The 17,856-nt window shown below is 37.0% G+C and overlaps 2 protein-coding genes across 17 annotated transcripts in view; one reads left to right on the top strand and one right to left on the bottom strand.

Moving 5' to 3' along the window:
* The window catches only part of Dcbld2 (discoidin, CUB and LCCL domain containing 2), a 109,216-nt gene that overhangs the window by 88,119 nt on the left and 3,241 nt on the right, over positions 1–17,856 (top strand). For 4 of the 6 annotated variants that reach the window (XM_021238786.2, XM_087214209.1, XM_087214207.1 and 1 more), the window contains one exon: positions 300–4,205. The exons of 1 other annotated variant lie outside the window; for it this stretch is intronic. In XM_021238786.2, the coding sequence (XP_021094445.2) occupies positions 300–763 (464 nt within the window). In that variant the 3' untranslated portion in view covers positions 764–4,205. Of the gene's footprint in view, positions 1–299; positions 4,206–17,856 lie in introns of those variants that run through there. One more of the 6 variants, XM_087214222.1, reaches the window with a different exon arrangement.
* The window catches only part of St3gal6 (ST3 beta-galactoside alpha-2,3-sialyltransferase 6), a 73,564-nt gene continuing 60,697 nt past the window's right edge, over positions 4,990–17,856 (bottom strand). For 8 of the 11 annotated variants that reach the window (XM_004857955.4, XM_004857958.4, XM_021238793.2 and 5 more), the window contains 6 exons: positions 16,584–16,679; positions 13,564–13,602; positions 13,235–13,421; positions 13,000–13,137; positions 10,334–10,486; positions 4,990–8,931 (listed from right to left, as the gene is read on the bottom strand). In XM_004857955.4, coding sequence (XP_004858012.1) covers positions 8,845–8,931; positions 10,334–10,486; positions 13,000–13,137; positions 13,235–13,421; positions 13,564–13,602; positions 16,584–16,679 — 700 coding nt within the window. In that variant the 3' untranslated portion in view covers positions 4,990–8,844. The remainder of the gene's footprint in view (positions 8,932–10,333; positions 10,487–12,999; positions 13,138–13,234; positions 13,422–13,563; positions 13,603–16,583; positions 16,680–17,856) is intronic. The other 3 variants (XM_004857957.4, XM_021238795.2, XM_021238797.2) reach the window with 1 other exon arrangement.

Below are 17,856 nucleotides of genomic sequence, written 5' to 3'. Positions count from 1 at the left end.
TGGCATATTACTCTAAGATACTAGAAAACATCTTTAATTTTGAAGTTGGTTCTTTTTTTTGGTACCGGGGATTGAACTCGGGACCTTGCGCTGCAAGGCTGGCAGTGGAACCACTGAGCTAAATCCCCAGTTCATGAAGTTGGTTCTTGTAGGTGAGAAATCCATAAGTCTTCACTGATAGCAACAATAGTGCCATAAATAAATGTTTGTTTTTGGTGCAACTTGTGGGTGCCACCTTAAGTTATGGAATTGCTGTATTAGTGAGATAACATTTTGTTTGTGTTTTGTGACATCCACAGAGTATGCACAACCACTTGTGGGAGGAATTGTGGGTACACTTCATCAGAGATCTACCTTTAAACCAGAAGAAGGAAAAGAAGCAGGTTATGCAGACCTAGATCTTTACAACTCTCCAGTGCAGGAAGTTTATCATGCTTATGCTGAACCACTCCCAATCACTGGGCCTGAATATGCAACCCCAATTGTCATGGACATGTCAGGACACCCCACAGCCTCAGTTGGTCTGCCCTCTACATCCACTTTCAAAGCTACAGGGAACCAGCATCCCCCTTTAGTGGGAACTTACAATACACTTCTCTCCAGGACTGACAGCTGCTCCTCAGCCCAGGCCCAGTATGATACCCCTAAAGGTGGGAAGCCAGCTGCCCCAGAAGAATTGGTGTACCAGGTGCCACAGAGCACACAGGAAGTATCAGAAGCAAGAGGGGATGGGGAGTATGATGTTTTTAAAGAAATCCTTTGAAGATGATGCTGCTTTTTACAAAGCATCAATTTAAAGCACATGGCCTTTTAAAAAAATTATTAGTGGTAGTAATATGTAGAATATATTACATATCTGTCACTGAAGTGATTGAGAAAATGTGGCCAAAATACAGAAAACTACTTATCTTGCCATCTTGCTTTAAAGGTGTTACTGTTGCACAGTTACTGCTTGCCTGTTAAATTTTCAACAACTTGTTTATTACTACTGTAAAACACTATTTTTAATACAGAAAAAGATCCCTATAATGCACTTCAAAGAAACTGAAAATCACTGAGTATTTATTACCAATGCTGCAGGTACATTAATGAACTCAAATTGGTTCTGTAAGCCTGATGGGCAATAATGCATGGTACTGTTCTTGAAATATCTAATGGCTTGAAATTTTCCTTTTGTGAAAGGTGGGTACTATTATGTTTTCCCCTTTTCTATTTCTATATTGCATCCTGGATTTTTAAAAAGTGGTGATATAACATTGTTTTGATTATACACACTTCTCTGTCTTAGGAAGATTGGTGGCTAGGAAAGTGACTTGTAATAAGCTGGGCGACCAACTTATCACTTGATGGCACTCTTAAAGAGCTTTAATACTTCATGGTACAGGACCTGGTCTCCTTCGTGCTTATTCTACTTGGGGCCCTTTGTGACTGGGTCCATTCTTGTTTATAAAATATTAGTGTTTTTTTTTATAGGTAATGCTTGTTTTATCAGTCTCATGAAATCAGATCCTCTGATGGCTTTAAGTATACATCTCTATGTGGAAACAGGAGAGAAGCAATTTAAAATTTAGAAAAGCTGTAAAGAAGATTCCCTCTACACTCAGAAGTGTAATATAAATTACCTTGAAAACCAAAAAAAGTGACCAGAGTTGTCCTCTTTGGTTTTTTACACACACGCACAAAACTTGAGTCTCAAGATGTGTTGTTTTAGTCAAATAATTTTAATTTGTTTTCCTCAGTAAAACTATTATAAGAAATAGAAATCCAGTGTATATCCTTCAGTACGATGTGCTTGTGCCTTTTGTGTATAGTAAGAGTTGTGAGTAGTCCTTTGTGTCACACCTAAAGAATAGATGGGGATAGCATCCTAGCAAATGAAATTCATACCTCCCAGCAACTCTTAGCCACCATTTGTTTATGACCTGCCCAGAACTTGTTTTAGATGGGGTGAATGAGAAGTCATATGTAACGTCATTTATTAGTCTATAGTACAAAAACCACGTCTAAACATCTTTAGACTTTGCGGCAAGACAACGTAAGTTCACTATGTGATAAAAATATATAAATTTGACATCCCTTCTTCCATGAATATTAGTTGGTAGACTTGATGTAAAAAATGTACTTAAAAATTTTTTTTCATTAGTACATGTTTGCAGTACATAATGTTTACATTCCTTGTGTGGAGTTGATTCAGGTACATATGAAAAAAATCAAATTAAAAGTAAAGAGTAAAATAAAAGATAATAGTAAGGAAATAGAGCTATTTCCCATTAGGTTCTAGTCATTTCTTCTGACTTAATGCCACCAGATTATTTTGTTGCCAGAATTTACTAAATTTGAATAAAGATGAACAGTATTCATTTTGGATGCATCCGTAAGTATACCAGTACTGTATTCTAGAAACTGCATAAAAATGAATTATTTCTGCAGCTTCCTGGCCTTCTCCAGTATTTTGTTGGTTTTATTCACATTTGCTTTTCCTTTTTCAAACTTGGAGGCACAATTTCAATCATTGAAAAATCAATGCATATTTTGTTTCAAGATACTTGAAACAAAAAGCACAGCTGCTAAACTTCTGTTAAACCGTATATGAATGTGTAAAGCACATGTATTAATGCACCTATGTCCTTTCAGGTGGGAATGGAGTAAACCAGTTGCTTTATTGTTTTTATTCATCACAGAAAATATACTTATTCCCAAGTCATGTACCTGTGTAAAGCTTTAAGAGAAATGTTTTCAGTAATTTTCATTTTCCCAAAGAAACTTAATATTTTGTGTAATTGTGTGACCTGATTGCTTTTCCTTGGAGCTTGGTTTCTTTTTTTATGAGGCAAATTTTCTGAAATGATGCATATTTTAACACTTGATTCATATTGCCACTGTGCTGTCCTTGAACTGCCAATGATTTTAATAAAATATCTAGTTTTTACTATTTTTATATATTTTACTTTACAGAAGAGCTGAGCCTGATTCAAATCATTTTTCTAGTTTTGTACTTTTTAGTTGTTTTTTTCATTTTAGAGATTTTTTTAATTTTTTGTTTTGTAGTATATTTATATGTCTGATTATATCAGATTATATATATACTTGCATACACACACACAAACACAGCACACAGCCTTGGAGACAATCAAATAACAACCGAAAATGTGAAGGTATATAACAATTTTTGACAAATTTCCCTTGAATGTTTATTCTTTGCTTGAAACATTTAAGACTTCAGTCACTGTGGTTTATTTTATTTTTCCCCTGACAGTAGTTACAGAAATAGAATCAGAAGTGATTGGCAAGCGTGACCACTATAGGTTTCATAGAGTTATGCTGACTTGGCCTGTTACTTGATTCTAGGAACCAGCACAGTTAATGATATTGTTATTTCTGATTTATCTTTTATTAAACGCTGTAAACCTAAATGGATCCTGTTGTAAGTGCCAGGTCTAGTCCAGGTATTTAAGTTCATGTTTCACTATTTGCACTTTGCATTAAGCAGTGGATTCATTCGCTGATAAAAGTGGTCCAAGCAGAGAATTTATGCAGAATTAAAAGTCCATTATGTTTACCTTTCTCCCCTCACCCAGGGGCAAGAAGCAGAATATGAGCTCATTTAATATGAATATGGCCTCAAAGCTTTAGAAAGTGATAAAGCTGTGCTTCTTTGCCTTGGTTCTACATTGTCATCTGGAGAGGAGAAGGGCTATTAGAAACACCGTGTCCAACGAGACGAAGAACCAATACATTATGTGGAACATTGAAAGCTTTTCGGTTAACCCCTACCAAGACAAATGACCAGCCTCTGCCCAGGAAAATAGTTATTAGCTCTGCCTTTGGTTTTCAACTTGAAGTTGCTGAATTGCAAACAATCCAAGTAAGAGTTGGGTGGTTATTGAAATACTTTTAGGCCAACTCTTGTACCAATTCTCATTTAATCCAACTTGTGACTGGTTTTCTTTTTGGTACTGGGAAAAGTGTAAACAGAACATGTATTGAAATACATATTGAAAGTAAAAATGTTTGGGTGTCAGTTGTATTCTCCTAGAATGTACTTTTCTTACCTCGGCATGTACTGTAGTCACTCAGTATTTGTATATGTTGCTAGAATTTTACATTGTATAGTAAGATTTTATTGTGTTCATGTTTTTTAAAAATTGTGTATATGTGTCTTGCTCAGATTATTTGGCTTAAATAAACCACCCTTGAAGTTTGTAGATTTTTGTCATAAAATGCCAGGTTTCTCAATATTGCAACATTTGAGAGTGCCACTGTTGGATTCTTCTTTTGATTTTATTTCCATGGTCAGCGCCATCCTTTTTGGAGTCTGATTTTAGCTCCTGTTTGATATTAAACAACTTTAGCAGCCAAGCTGCAAGTCATGGCTGTGTGGTGTGGAAAAAATGTCCCACTAGATCTTATTTTTTTATTTTTGGTACTGGGGATCGAACTCAGGACCTTGCGCTTGCAAGGCAGGCAGCAGCACCACTGAGCTAAATTCCCAGCCCTGTCCCACTAGATCTTAAGTCTAGTACCTCAGGGTTATTAGAAGGTCAAATGAAACTGGGGCATATCCATATAATGAATATCTCACCTGGGTTAAACCATCTACTAGTTTTCTCCCCCTTATACTGCTTAGAAGTATGTCATTGATTTCTACTCTGATCTAGAGGTGATATTCACCCTTTATATATTCTCTTTAAGGAAGTGATGGGTTGTCAGTTAACACCAGTATTTCCCAGTAAAAAATGTCCATATGAAAAAGATTTTATTTAAATTAAAAAACCACCTTGACTCTTAAGGGTTTACTTGGTTTCTCATCTTCCTTAACTTTCCTATTTTTACTTCAAACAAAAAATGTTCACAATTTTTTTAAACATTCACAATTTAGTGGATAAATTAAGCCATGCAAAAAATGTTTTAAGAATTTTCTTCTTGAGCTCATGTAGGTTAGCTTCTGTCTTTTCTCCTTGCTGAGACAAAATACCCAACACTCACAAGTTAAGGCAGGAAAGGTTTATTTAGCTCAACAGTTTGTAGAGGTTTCGGTTCATAGTTGCCTGGCTCCAAGGCAATGTGCAGAGGAGAAACAGTTGATGGCAGGCAGAAGACAGCAAAAGCAAGGAAGTGACAAACCTTTTCTGTATCCAGCCTACCCACTCTTAGGGTAGGTAGCACTCACACCCTTAATCCTAGCACACTTAACCGTAGCATTGCACCATGAATCAATCCCAGCATCATGCACACTAGATCCAGCCACCTCAGAAAAGTCCTATCTATGAGTAGTACGATACCTATGAGTATGATACTTTTGGGGGGTTATCTAGACAAAAGCCATAACATTTCCATTTCTTGTGATATCCCCTTGTGGTGAAGTCACATTTTGGTGACCATTTACATGGGATGCAAATATTTTTTACATCATTCACTCATGTGGAGAGGTCTACCCACATACCTCTTCCCAAAATATCTTTGCCACTAATTTTCCAGTCATGTTCCCAGTTCTTAACCATGTGGCCAGACCATTGGCCACAGCCCATGATTCTATACAGTCACACATCTGGCCATTTCTTCTTCCAGGTAGAACGTACTAACAGGTGCACTACCTGAATTTCTGTCCACTGTGAAGATTTCCCTTCACCTTGTTCTTCAAGGATGTCCTGGAAAGGCTGTAATGCTGCAGCTGTCCAATTACTGGTGGTGCCTGCATAATGTGCGGAACCATATGGTACACCCCATGACGCTATAGGAGCATGCTGGGAAACAAGGCAGTGTTACAGGAGTAGGAGACATGGGCATCTGGGCAACTTCATGTAACACTGTATCCTGTGGACCTGCTCTGGCTTGATCCCATATACATCATTTCCATTTAATGACAGACTACTGCTGTGCATGTCTAACCGTATGACTGATCAGATATAATCCAGCTCATGATAAGTAACTCAGGTTGCATGGTAACCTGGTGTTCCATAGTCAAGCATTCAGTTTCCACTAAGGCCCAGTAGCAGGCCAAGGACTGTTTTTCAAAGCAAGAGTAGTTTGCAGATGATGCCAGAGCCTTGCTCCAAAATCCTAAAGGTCACAGCTGTAGTTCACCCATGTGGGCCTGCTAGAGACTTCAAACAGCACCTCTACCTGCCACTGCCACTTCAAGCACCATTAGATCTGCTGGATCATGTGCCCCTAGTGACAGACCAGCCTTCACAGCAGCCTGGACCTGTTGCAGAGACTTCTTGTTCTGGGCCCTACTCAAAATTAGCAGCTTTCCAAGTCACTAGGTAAATGGCCCAGAGTAAAACACCTATGTGAGGATTGTGCTGCCTTCAAAATCGAAATAGGGCTACTAGCCATTGTGCCTCTTTTTTCATTGTAGAGGGAGCCAGATGCAACAACTTTTCTTTTACCTTAGAAGTAATATCTCCACATGACCCACACCACTGGACTCCTAGAAATTTCACTGAGGTAGAAGGACCTTGAATTTTACTTAGATTTATCTCCCATCCTCTGGCTCTCAAATGCTTTAGTAACAAATCCATAGTGGTTGCTATCTTCTACTCACTTGGTCCAATCAGCATATCATCAATGGACCAGTTTGACACCTTGTGGGAGAGAAAGGCAATCAAGATCCTTGTGAACTAAGTTGTGACAGAGGGCTGGAAAGTTAATGTAACTGAGGTAGGACAGTGAAGGTGTATTGCTGGCCTTGCCAGCTGAAAGCAAATTGTTTCTGATGGTCTTATGGATAGGTACGGAGAAGGCATTTGCCAAATCAGCTGCATAACAAGTATCAAATGTGTTAAACTGCACAAGCAAGGGTACTACATCTGGTACAGCAGCTGCATTTGGAGTCACCACTTGATTCAGTTTATGGTAATCTACCATCATTCTCCAAGATTCATCTCTTCTGCACAGGCCAAATGGGAGAATTAAATGGAAATGTGTTGGGGACCACAACCCCTGCATCCTTCAAGTCCTTGATAGTCTCTGCAATCCTTCCAGGAATAATGTTCTTGGTTTACTATTTTATCAGGCAAAGGCAACTCTAATGGCTTGCATTTGGCCTTTCCAACTATAATAGCCCTCACACTACAGGTTAAAGAACCAATGTGAGGATTCTTCAAAATACTAAGTATTATCTATCTCAATTATGTATTCTGGAACAGGGGAAATGACTGCAGGATGGATTCAAGAACCCACTAGACAGAGTCAGATCTTTGCTAAAACTCCATTGATTGCCTAACCTCCATAGGCCCTTAACACTTACTGGAGAGCCACATATCCCCAGTGTCCAGTAGCCCTGGCAATGTCTGATCATTTCCCTTCCCCTAATGTACAGTCACTCAGGCAAAAGCCCATAGGTCCTTTTGGGGAAGGATGGTAGAAGGATTGACTGTATAAGTTTTTGGTGCAGGAGGGTCACCCAAGAGGTGAGTCCCAAGGGGACAGCCTCCCTTCATTTAAGGGGTTCTGCATCTGTAAACTGGCTTAAATCCGAGGACTGCTTGAGGAGCTGTGATTCCCATCTACTATGATTAGAACGAAGTTTCTGTTCATTTGCCCTAAATTTTTTTCAATTACATAAATCTAGTAAAAAATTTTCTAGGGTTGCCGTTTATTTCACTTTTAGGAACACCATGGCTAATCAGCCAATGCCATAGGTCTTACACGTGTCAGAGCATTCTGATCATTGTTCTGCTTCTGCTGTCTATTTATGGTGTATGTATCCTTCCTTTGGTGCTTAAGTGCTTCCACTTGATTTCTCCCACTCCAAGATCAAATCAAACCCATTACCCTTAAATATCCCAGGTCAGTAACCGTGATCTCCACTACAAGATCTGGCATACACAGAAGAGCAATGATGGGGCTCTTCAAGGATGCTGGTGTTCCCCTCACAAATTTGTTTCTCAAGGTGTTAGTGAAGGGTACATTTTCTAGATCATCCCAGTGTAGCGGGTTAGGTTTAACATGGCAAATCCACTCAAGCATTCCCTTTTCCCTAAGTCTCTGAATCCCCTCATCAACAGTAAGCCATGGAATATCAGGCATCATTCACAGTGGGCCATCTTTTGATTCGTACTTCTGCCAACCAGGGAAATAAACTTAACACCTTTCTTTACTCTGCGAGTTGCAACATTAAATTCAGAATCCCTGCTTAATGCCCATATCAACAAACAGCCTGATTCAGGTGTATATTTTTGCCACCACTGTCCCATGGACATTTGTAAAAAGTTTAAATTTTTAAAAATAATGCAAACCAGCCAGACTTTGATAATTAAGTTGTTATTTCCTCATCCAGAATTGTATGTTTTCTCTATATCCTTTAACTTAAAAAAAAAAATTCTTCCTTCTACCAAATTACTACTCATCACATTCATGATTTGATTAACTGCAGAGGGGGGAAAATGAGAGCAGTATGACTTCTCCAGCCAAGTGGTTACAGTTTACTATATCAAGGCATAATCATATGCCACCTTCCCACCTGGTACTTTTACATTAATCAAATATACCTCTCCAAATGTCACATCATAATCAAAATTGTGAATTAACTCCTTGCTTAGAAAATCACATCCTCTGAAAAGTCTAGGATGAAATAACTACGAAGATGTTTTAAAACACCTCAAAAACCTAGCTTATTTTAAAAACACAATGCAATCAAAATTTATTGCCCTGATAACTAAACATTTCTTGGTTTTCATAAATATATTCACAGAAATTAAGCTGGTGGTTATGAATCACCAGACAGCAATAGACAATATACATAATTATATGACAAGTTCATCAAACATTTAAAAATAAACTAAAAATTGCAATATAAAAATAAAACTAATACTGTTAGCATAATCTGAGTCTGTAGGGTCAATCTTGTGTCAAGTTGATTACAAAGTTTTTTTCTATAATGTCCTTCAAAAAGCGCTGTTCTGCAGTCACGTTGTGATATGCATTCTAAAGAAGAAAAAATAAGATTACCATTTCTGTTCAAATCTCAGAATATTAACACAACAGAATATTCTGTATCTTAAAAGTTCCATACTAACCTCAAACGTTAAGTCACATGAATATTGTTACCTTCCTAATCTCTGCCTTACTTATTCTTGTGTGAGAGCTTTCCCTAAAGCCTACCCATCCTCTTAAACTGTCATTAAAAGGCTTCTTCAGGCGTCTTGAATTGTGGTATAAATCTGGAGATCAAAATTTTAAGTCAGAATGGAAGTTTTATAAAAGCATCACCTGGAACTCATTTAAAAAAATAAACTGACGTGGAGATGAGAAACTATCAAAAAGCATGGTTCAGCTTAAGACATGTGTTTTAAAATTTTTGGGACCAGAGGTATAGTTCAATGGTGGAATGTTTGCCCAACTTGTGCAAGGCCCTGACTTAGATCCCCAGCACCACAGAAATAAAAATTTTGTTCTACTGATGGAGACCCTATGTTTTCTCAAGAAGTTGTTTTAATATCCTATTCTTTCTGTGACTCTTGAAATACCACAAGCACTACCGGAAAAATTAGGGCTGAGAATAAATGAGCCTTTCTAGGCTTTCAATTATTGAACTACTAAAGTGTTTGTCTTACATCAAGGGGGAGAAGGAAGGTTGGAGGGACAAAAGCCATTATTAAAATCCAGCCTGAATGATACCACTTCCTCAGCTTATGCAGTATTTTGGGATTATTTAAAGGGACTGATTTCATGAAACGTAGTCATATACTTTACAGCAAATCATTCATATTAATTAAAAAATAGGAAACTCCTTTGCATTCAATTAAAATCCTCAGGATCACATTTATCAGTATTGATCTCTATTCAAGAGAAACATGATCTAGTGAGAAGGTTTGCAAACCTTTCATAGACAAAGATTGTTTTATGGGGTTCCCTTGTTCTAGACCACTGCAGCTGGCTACTATCATTGAAAGCTAAAGATTCACCACCATTCTAGACTGTCTTGTCTACGTAATTAAAAAAAAAATACATGAGAGTAATTATGAGAATAGCAGTGCTTTTCATGAATTTACATATCTCAAAACAGATTTAAATAGAAAAGTATGATTTATATTTAATTGGTGCAAAAGTTATGTCCTAAATAAGTCTTGGTCCCTATGTGGGTTTGATGACATTTGGCAATAACCAAAAGGTTTTCCCAAGGCTCTAAAGCCCACAAATAGGGAGTTACTGTCCTAGTTTCAGCCCTGAGTACCTTTTTGTAACACCTCCATGAAGCCCTCAACCCTTCAAAATTTTCTCTGAGTAAAATGAGAGGGTAAGGGAAAAATATCGAGCTTTTTGACAACTAAGATTAAAAATGATACCAAAGTATATGTACATAACATTAAATGGTATGCATAATTACCTCATTCATCAAAGACATGGTGGAATTCCCATAGTAATGCAAAGGACTCTTGAGGTCAGAAAAGTTGTATTTAAAACCAGCTAAGTGAACTTCATGGCATATATGAAATGCCAATGTGATGGCAATAATTCCTGTTGTTGGGTGTTTGGGTTTCTAGAGGGGAAATAAAATTTTTTTAAAAATCCAAGTGAAATACTTGTTTCCAAACATTCGATTGGTCTAGTTTTATAGAAAATAATTTCTGAACAATTAAGCAAGTGAAAAATATTTAAACTATATCCCAAGACTCAAAGCTCCAAATGGTATCCCTAACACAGAAAAAAATATAAACTGTAATTGAAATGTTAGAAACTTTTCAAATAAAACTTAGCTGAAATATTAGTTCAGAGGACAGGCATCAAAAGAAAAAAACTGGTGATAGAGCTCAGTAGTCCAGCACTGCCTAGAACTTGCATGGTCCTATGTTCAAAGCCCAGTACAAGAAAAAAGGAAGAGGGAAGGAGACTTAAGGAAGAGAATATTGCTGCAATATTTTGTAAAAACATGAATGAGGCATTTTATGGAAAAGCAAAACCCTGGGAAGTTTGAGATGTATAAAATACAAGGACAACTTAATTTGACTGGTAAGAGATCGCAGCATGATTACAAAAGAAAGCTTCATATAAGCCTTAAGATACCTAACTTTATTCTCTTAATAATTTAGCTCTAGAAAAGACTAAGCAATTTCAATAAGTATCTGATTATACAATGATTCTAGATGGGTAACTAAATATCACATCTTCAATTGGATCAATTTTCTCAAAAAGGAAAAACAAGCATCCCTTTTCCTCTTCATGTATCTTGAAAACCCATATAATAGGTATATGACAGAATGTTCTCGGAATGCAGAAGTGTTAATTCTCATGGGGATACCATTCAAAGACAAAAGATATCTCAAGCTTTTAACAATTCAAGGATCCCATGGAAATTCATGATTATTTATGATTTAAAGGGGGGGGGCACAATAAAATCAAGTGAACTCCAAGAGGCAATCTTATCTAAAAGCCTAACAGCATTCATTTTCCCCTAACCTTTCCTTTATCCCACACACTACAACTCCACCACAATCCCTTGGCATCTGCTACAGAAGAAATTGATCCCATCATTTTTTCCTTCTCCTTGCTCTTTTTTAGGTCCTTCAGTTCATTTCTTCACACCTCAGAGTCCTTTGCCCATAGTTACAAATAACCCCTATGTTCATCTTTAATTTTGGACCCATCACCCATAAAAGTGCCTGACAGATCCTTAAACCTGGTGAAACTTAATTTCCCAATCATACCGTACCTACAACTAAGCAGCAGAATACACCAAGAGAAAAATATGTCTGCCTGGTCAAATGGTAAACTTATGACCAGAATCTCAAGTGGGCTCTCAGTATGTCCAGCAAAAAATTATACTTGCCTGACAGATTTGCATTCCTACACTCCAACATGAAAATTTTGTAATTTCCTTGCCTCTAACACCTTAGTCTTCCTATTTTAAATTAACAACTCAATACTTACTTTTCTATGAAAATGAAAGCAGTCAAAAAAGAGCTGTGTCACTCCCAACTCCAAATCTATCATCTTACAAGCACCTTTACCCATATTTACAGTACTCCCTCCTCTTAATGGATGAGATATCCTTGTTTGTGCCTATGGCCAATCCTTTCACTAATTAATATATTCCACACATCCCTTCTCAAAAAGCTTTACTTCTACTTTCGACTTTCTCCTCTTGTCATAAAAATTTTCCTCCTGAATCAGTTCCTTCGGCACACAAAAATGAAACAAACTTCTTTGATTCTATGTCATCTTCCAACTTTTGTTCACTTGAGAATTTAATGCCCGCACTTCTTTTTACCTTCAGAAATATTTTTACACCACCTTAGTGTTTTCACCATCCTTTGACTTTCCTTGTGATGTTTTTAGCAGAGTGTGCTGTTGTTTGGAAGTGTCCTGCCAAAGGACTATATGTAAAATCTGGGTCTCCAGGGTGGCACTATTGGGAGGTTTACCCTCAAAAGGGATTGTGGGACTCAGCTGACTTCCTCTTTCTATTTCTAGGCTTCAAATGTGAGCACTCACTATGACATGCATAAAGATGTGCTGTCATAACCAGAGCCCCAAAGCATGGAGCCATTCAGTCTTGGACTTTAATTTCCAAAACTGAATCTAAACAAACTTTTCTTCTTAAGAAGCCTGTCTTCAGTATTTAATTATAGTAATATGAAGCTTCCTAATAATACAGAGTGCTTCAGACAATCCTCCTTAGCCTAAAACCTATGCACTTGTCCTGAGGCCAGTTCTGCTACTCTGAAAACAAACCTGCTCAACCAGCCCACAGAGTCTGATTCTACTTGCATAACACTTAAAATGAGTTTATAAGAGATAAGCCACTTGTACATTCAGAAAGAAACCCCATGAAGGCTGTGCAAGGGCAAAAATCCCTCTGCTTAAGGTGGTTTTCCTTGCAACATGAAAAACACAAAAGATAATAGCAACATCTAATTTTACATAACTCAGATGTAGCCCTTAGATACTACTTCATGAGCCAAGATTCTTGAATAGTTTTTGAAAGCTCCAAAGACCCACTCTCCTACCTCAGCAAGATCTTTAGTTTGAAACCATGGCAAGATACATACATACCTGATTTTTGGGAAACACTTTTGGAAAATGAAGCAGATCATAAGCTGCTGTCTTGATAATGAAAGGATCTAATATTCTGATTTGATGAGGTTTATAGATCAAGTTTAAGGCTGGTTTCTTCCAAAATCCATTAGTGTTCTGAAATAAAGAATATAGAAAGTTATGGTTGTCTTTTATGTTTTAAAGGGGAAAATACTGAAGGTAATCTAAAGGCAGATCAATTTTGCCAACTTACTATTTTGCCACGAGTCAACAATTCCACCAGCCACTTTAAGTCAAGTGGCTTAAAAACAGTGAGTATCGCTGTAGTATTAGGATCATTGTGATTGGGATCTGAAAAAACAGATTCTGGATAAAAAAGTCGGAAGGTTGTCCTTCTCCCAACTTCCTCTTCATGTCCTAAAACAGGACCATTATTCATTCTGTGGGTAGTAAAACATGCAAGATATGTAGACCAAGTGGAGCATGAGCCATTTCCATCAAAAATTTCAGTGGTTTCAGAATTAGACAAATAGCCATTTAGTCTGTGTTCTGAAGCCACATGGCAACTGATCAACCTCTTACATATAATGATGTATGAAGAATTTCCTTTTCATGAAATAGCTGTTTGATCAAAGGAGAAACATTAATTTGTATTAGAAAACTAATGATGGAGGCAATGACAATTCAGTCCTAATTCTAGGGAAACTGAAGACTACATAAGCAATGGGAACACAGAACCACAGAATACCAGAGTTAATAGAGACCTTGGATGACAACCACACAAACCTTCAATTTATAGTTAAGAGGCCTGAAATCCAGAAAGATAGTTATTTGCCCATAGTCTCACAATCTTGTCACACATGGACATGTATCTAAGTGACAGGCAAGAAGAATCATTTAGGTTGGACCTAAAGACCTATCAAAATTGTGCTCTGAAATGAAGTAACCATATAAAATTGCTGTATTACACTTCAGCAAAACTAGATGAACATCTATTGCTAGGGGGAATCAAAGAACTGCAAAGGATCTACTGTTAGGTTTGTGTACTCTCAGAGCCAAGGTTAGACATGCTCTATTTAGGTACATACTATAGTCATGCTGAAAAAAAAGGAATGCTTTGTTTCCAAAACAGTGTCCCCTAGGAGGATAAATCCTGTTTTATCCTTTGTCACTGACTGTGTAATACAAGACAGTCTTAACACTTGAGATGACTTTCAAAATGTACAAGTAGTTTTTTCCTACCAAGGCTCTAAATTAATGGTGGCGAGCCTACAGCACAAGTGCTGCATGCAGCAGGCTGTTTGTTATCATTGAAAGCTCTAAAAATTTCTTCATCACTGTGCTAAATGATCGGATTTAGGCATTCATAGGTACAGAAATTTGTGAATGCTTCAAATATATTTTGTGAATAAATTATCCTAGCTTCCTCAAAATGGATTATAGGAAATAAGGTGACCTTGCTATGCAGAAACCAGTTTACAGCCCAGAAAAATGCTCAAACACTGCTAGGTCACCCTAACATTATCCCAGTGTGCTAGCTTTCCTACAGAAGACTATTCATAGCTATTCTTAACACATATACTTGGGCCCAATGATGACTTTATCTAAATCTTTCATTGAGAAAATAGAAACATCTTTATTTTCCCACCACTACATCTAAAGGAATATTAGCAGCTGTAACCACAGTCTGGGCTCTTCTTTCCATTAAAAAATATTAATTACACCTGTTGGGCATGGTGGGACAAGTAATCCCAGCAGGTGGTTGGCAAGTTCTAGCCCAACTTGGGCAACTTACTGACTTTATGAGACCCTTTCTCAAAATAAAAAAAGATCTGGGATGTAACTCAGTGTGAAGGCCATTCAATCCCCACTACCAAAAAATAAACAAAACAAAACAAAAAAACCAAAAAACTACACTGTACTTTGCATCCAACTTCCTCCCTTTTATCATATCAATATATTTTGCTACTCATTTTCATGTTTAACAATATTTTCTAGCATCTCCTATCTTCATAAAATAAAGTAAATCCTTCTTCCTTTCTGTAACCATCTCCAACTACCAGCTCATTATTTAACTACTTTTCTGAGCTAAATTTCTCAAGAGTTGAGTAGTTTCTTCACTTCCTCCATATCCCATCCTCTCTTCTTATCTTCTCTCTCATTCTTGTCTTGGGATACTTTGTTCAGAGTGACAATAGCTTCAAGCTGACAATCCATTGTCTCCTCCCTATCCTTGTCTTGCATGACTTCTCATTACATTTGGGACCCAATTAATCCTCTCTGATTTGTAACACTTCGTTATCTTGGCTTCTATGATCATCTTCTCCTGAATTTTTTCCTACCTCACTAGACTCTCCATCTCTTTTGCTCACTCTGTTTTCTTTGGTTAGCTTCTACGTGTTGAGCTCCAAACCTCTGTCCTGGGCCCTCACATCTGTCTGTCTCTGTTTCTCCCTGGGGAATCTTAGCAGATCCATGGTTGAAATATGTATATCTCATGGGCTGCACACTATCAAAACTTTATCCAACTACCTATCTGCTACATATCTCATAAACACCTCAAATCCAAAATATTAATATAGAAATCTTATTTTTCCTTTTACCTACTCCTACACAAGTTTTCCCCAGCTTAATAAATTACACAATTTTCAGGCCAGTCTCAAGCTAATCACAGAGTAGAAGGCATCCTTGGCTCCTTTATACCAATTATTCCTCATAACTAATAAAACAACAAATCCTAATAACCTCATGTGTGTGTGTGTGTGTGTGTATATATATATATATATCTCCAGTCTGTCCACTTACCTACTTCTCTCCCATGACAATGCTCTCCCAAGCTACCATCATCTCTAACCTGAATAGAGCAATTTAAAAGGATGCTTCATTTTCATCCCTTATCCCTCACATTACATGGTGTTGAAGATAGAATATTTGTAAAGCATAAGCAGATTGTATTATTCTCTGCTTAAAAACCTTTAAAAGTGTCCTGCTGTACTTAAAAGCCAAGATTCTAATCCTGCACAGCCTGCTCCTTGCCTGCCTCAGCTTCCAATTATACCACTCTTACCCCACCTTGCTGTCCTCTAACACTACTGGGATTTTGCAGCTTCTTTCAACCGCAAGATTATATCCTCCTGAGGACATGAAATAAACATTCTCTCTTCTTGAACTATGGACCTCCCTAATCTCTATATTGTTGATACTATATGGTCACTCAGGTCCAGCTTTAAAATCTTTCTTTAAAGTGGTTCCCAAATTATTACTCATTCACTATCATTTTTAAAAATTTTCTATGTGGCACTTATTATATTTTTTATATATTTAATTACTATTTTCATCCTTTCATTAGAATGTTAGAACATCCACAGGGAACAAAACAACTGTTCTTTTCCTCTGTTATCCTATGGTGAGACATATGCCTGGAATAATAAGAGCATCTAGTATTTGCTAAATCAGTAACCTAAAATCTAGCCTCACCCTAGGCAACAACCAAGAGAGGGACTGTGTAACCAAGTACATAAACAAATTGAAGCAACTTTTAAAACACAGCTGTCCTAACACAGGAAACACACACTTTTTGAACAAACAGAAATATTATTTACCTTATTATTATATCATAGGAGTCAATTTTTTCTCCTAATGTCTTATTCTTCAAAACTCCTCCATTACCAACCACCACACATTTTTTACATGGTTCACTGTTGGGTAAATAGATGAAAGACATTAAACAATCTTTTACAAAATGGGGTGATTCCAAGAATCTGTTTCTACTTTCTGGAACTCTATTCCAAATTTCACTTGTTGCACAAGAGAAAAAGAGCTGTTATAACTTATGGATCTAGATATGTATTAGAAATATACAAGATTTAAGAAATAATATTCTATAGGAAGATTGTATCAGTCAATAAGTATCCACTCTTTGCAGCCCATACACATTCTCTCTCTTGATTCTCATAATCACTTACTAAGATAAGGCTGTTATTCTCATACACAAAAGAAGATATCACTTCAGAAAAATATTATGTAACATGTCAGAGTCACACTCCTAAGAGGTGGAACTAGCATTTGGATCCAAGCTTTCAGAGTACAAAAACACCCTTCCACCTATGAGTCTCTATGTTGATAAATACCAGTGTGTTTTGTTGCACACAAAGACACATTGGTGAAACCAATGTTACACATTACTCTGAGATCCCATCTCTGGCTTTCTGTTTTATGTCCTAAGTATGAAAATGGACAGTTTCTGTACCCTGCCCATCCTCACTTTCATTTTCCAGACATAGTCAATTGCCCAAACCAGTCCTTGAAGCTTAAACAAAAAATTAAAAGTTCATTCCGTTTTCCTAGCAAAGAGGTTTAAAGTGAGACACAAAGGCAGTTTTCCTGTTACTGAAAACAATGAATTACAAAACATTGGCTCTCAACAGGCATGGCCGTTGCCCATCTGTCTCTTAGTTCTTTTATTTTTTTTATTTTATTGGTACATTTTAGGTATACAATACAATGACATACATCATTGGAAATTTGCACCTTTACATAATCTCTCTTGGTTCTTATTTTTCCCCCTTCTCCTACCCTCTCTTCAACCCCTCCATTCTTCCCTATTTACAAAGACTTTGTTTCCTTTTTTTCATTTTCTCATATTAATTCCATTCCCTTCTTTCCTTTCCCCTACCCCTTCCACTTCCCCTTCCCTTTGGCCATTTTCTTCCTATTTCACATTATCTATTATATCTTTTAGTCCTTATTTACACTTTTTTTTTTGTAAATATAGTTTTTATTCTTGTCTTACCTACAATGAAAAAGCCCTCATACCACCAAAACAATTTTGGAAATGCTGGATTCAACAGCATGATGATTATTTTTCTAGACAAC

The sequence above is a fragment of the Heterocephalus glaber genome, unplaced genomic scaffold (genome assembly GCF_053883595.1).
Source record: "Heterocephalus glaber isolate CG9 unplaced genomic scaffold, H.glaber_assembly_v1.0 deba00000122, whole genome shotgun sequence".
Lineage (NCBI taxonomy): Eukaryota > Metazoa > Chordata > Mammalia > Rodentia > Bathyergidae > Heterocephalus > Heterocephalus glaber.
The sequence above is the reverse complement of the archived record's forward strand: the minus strand, read 5'-3'. Positions and strand labels throughout refer to the sequence as shown.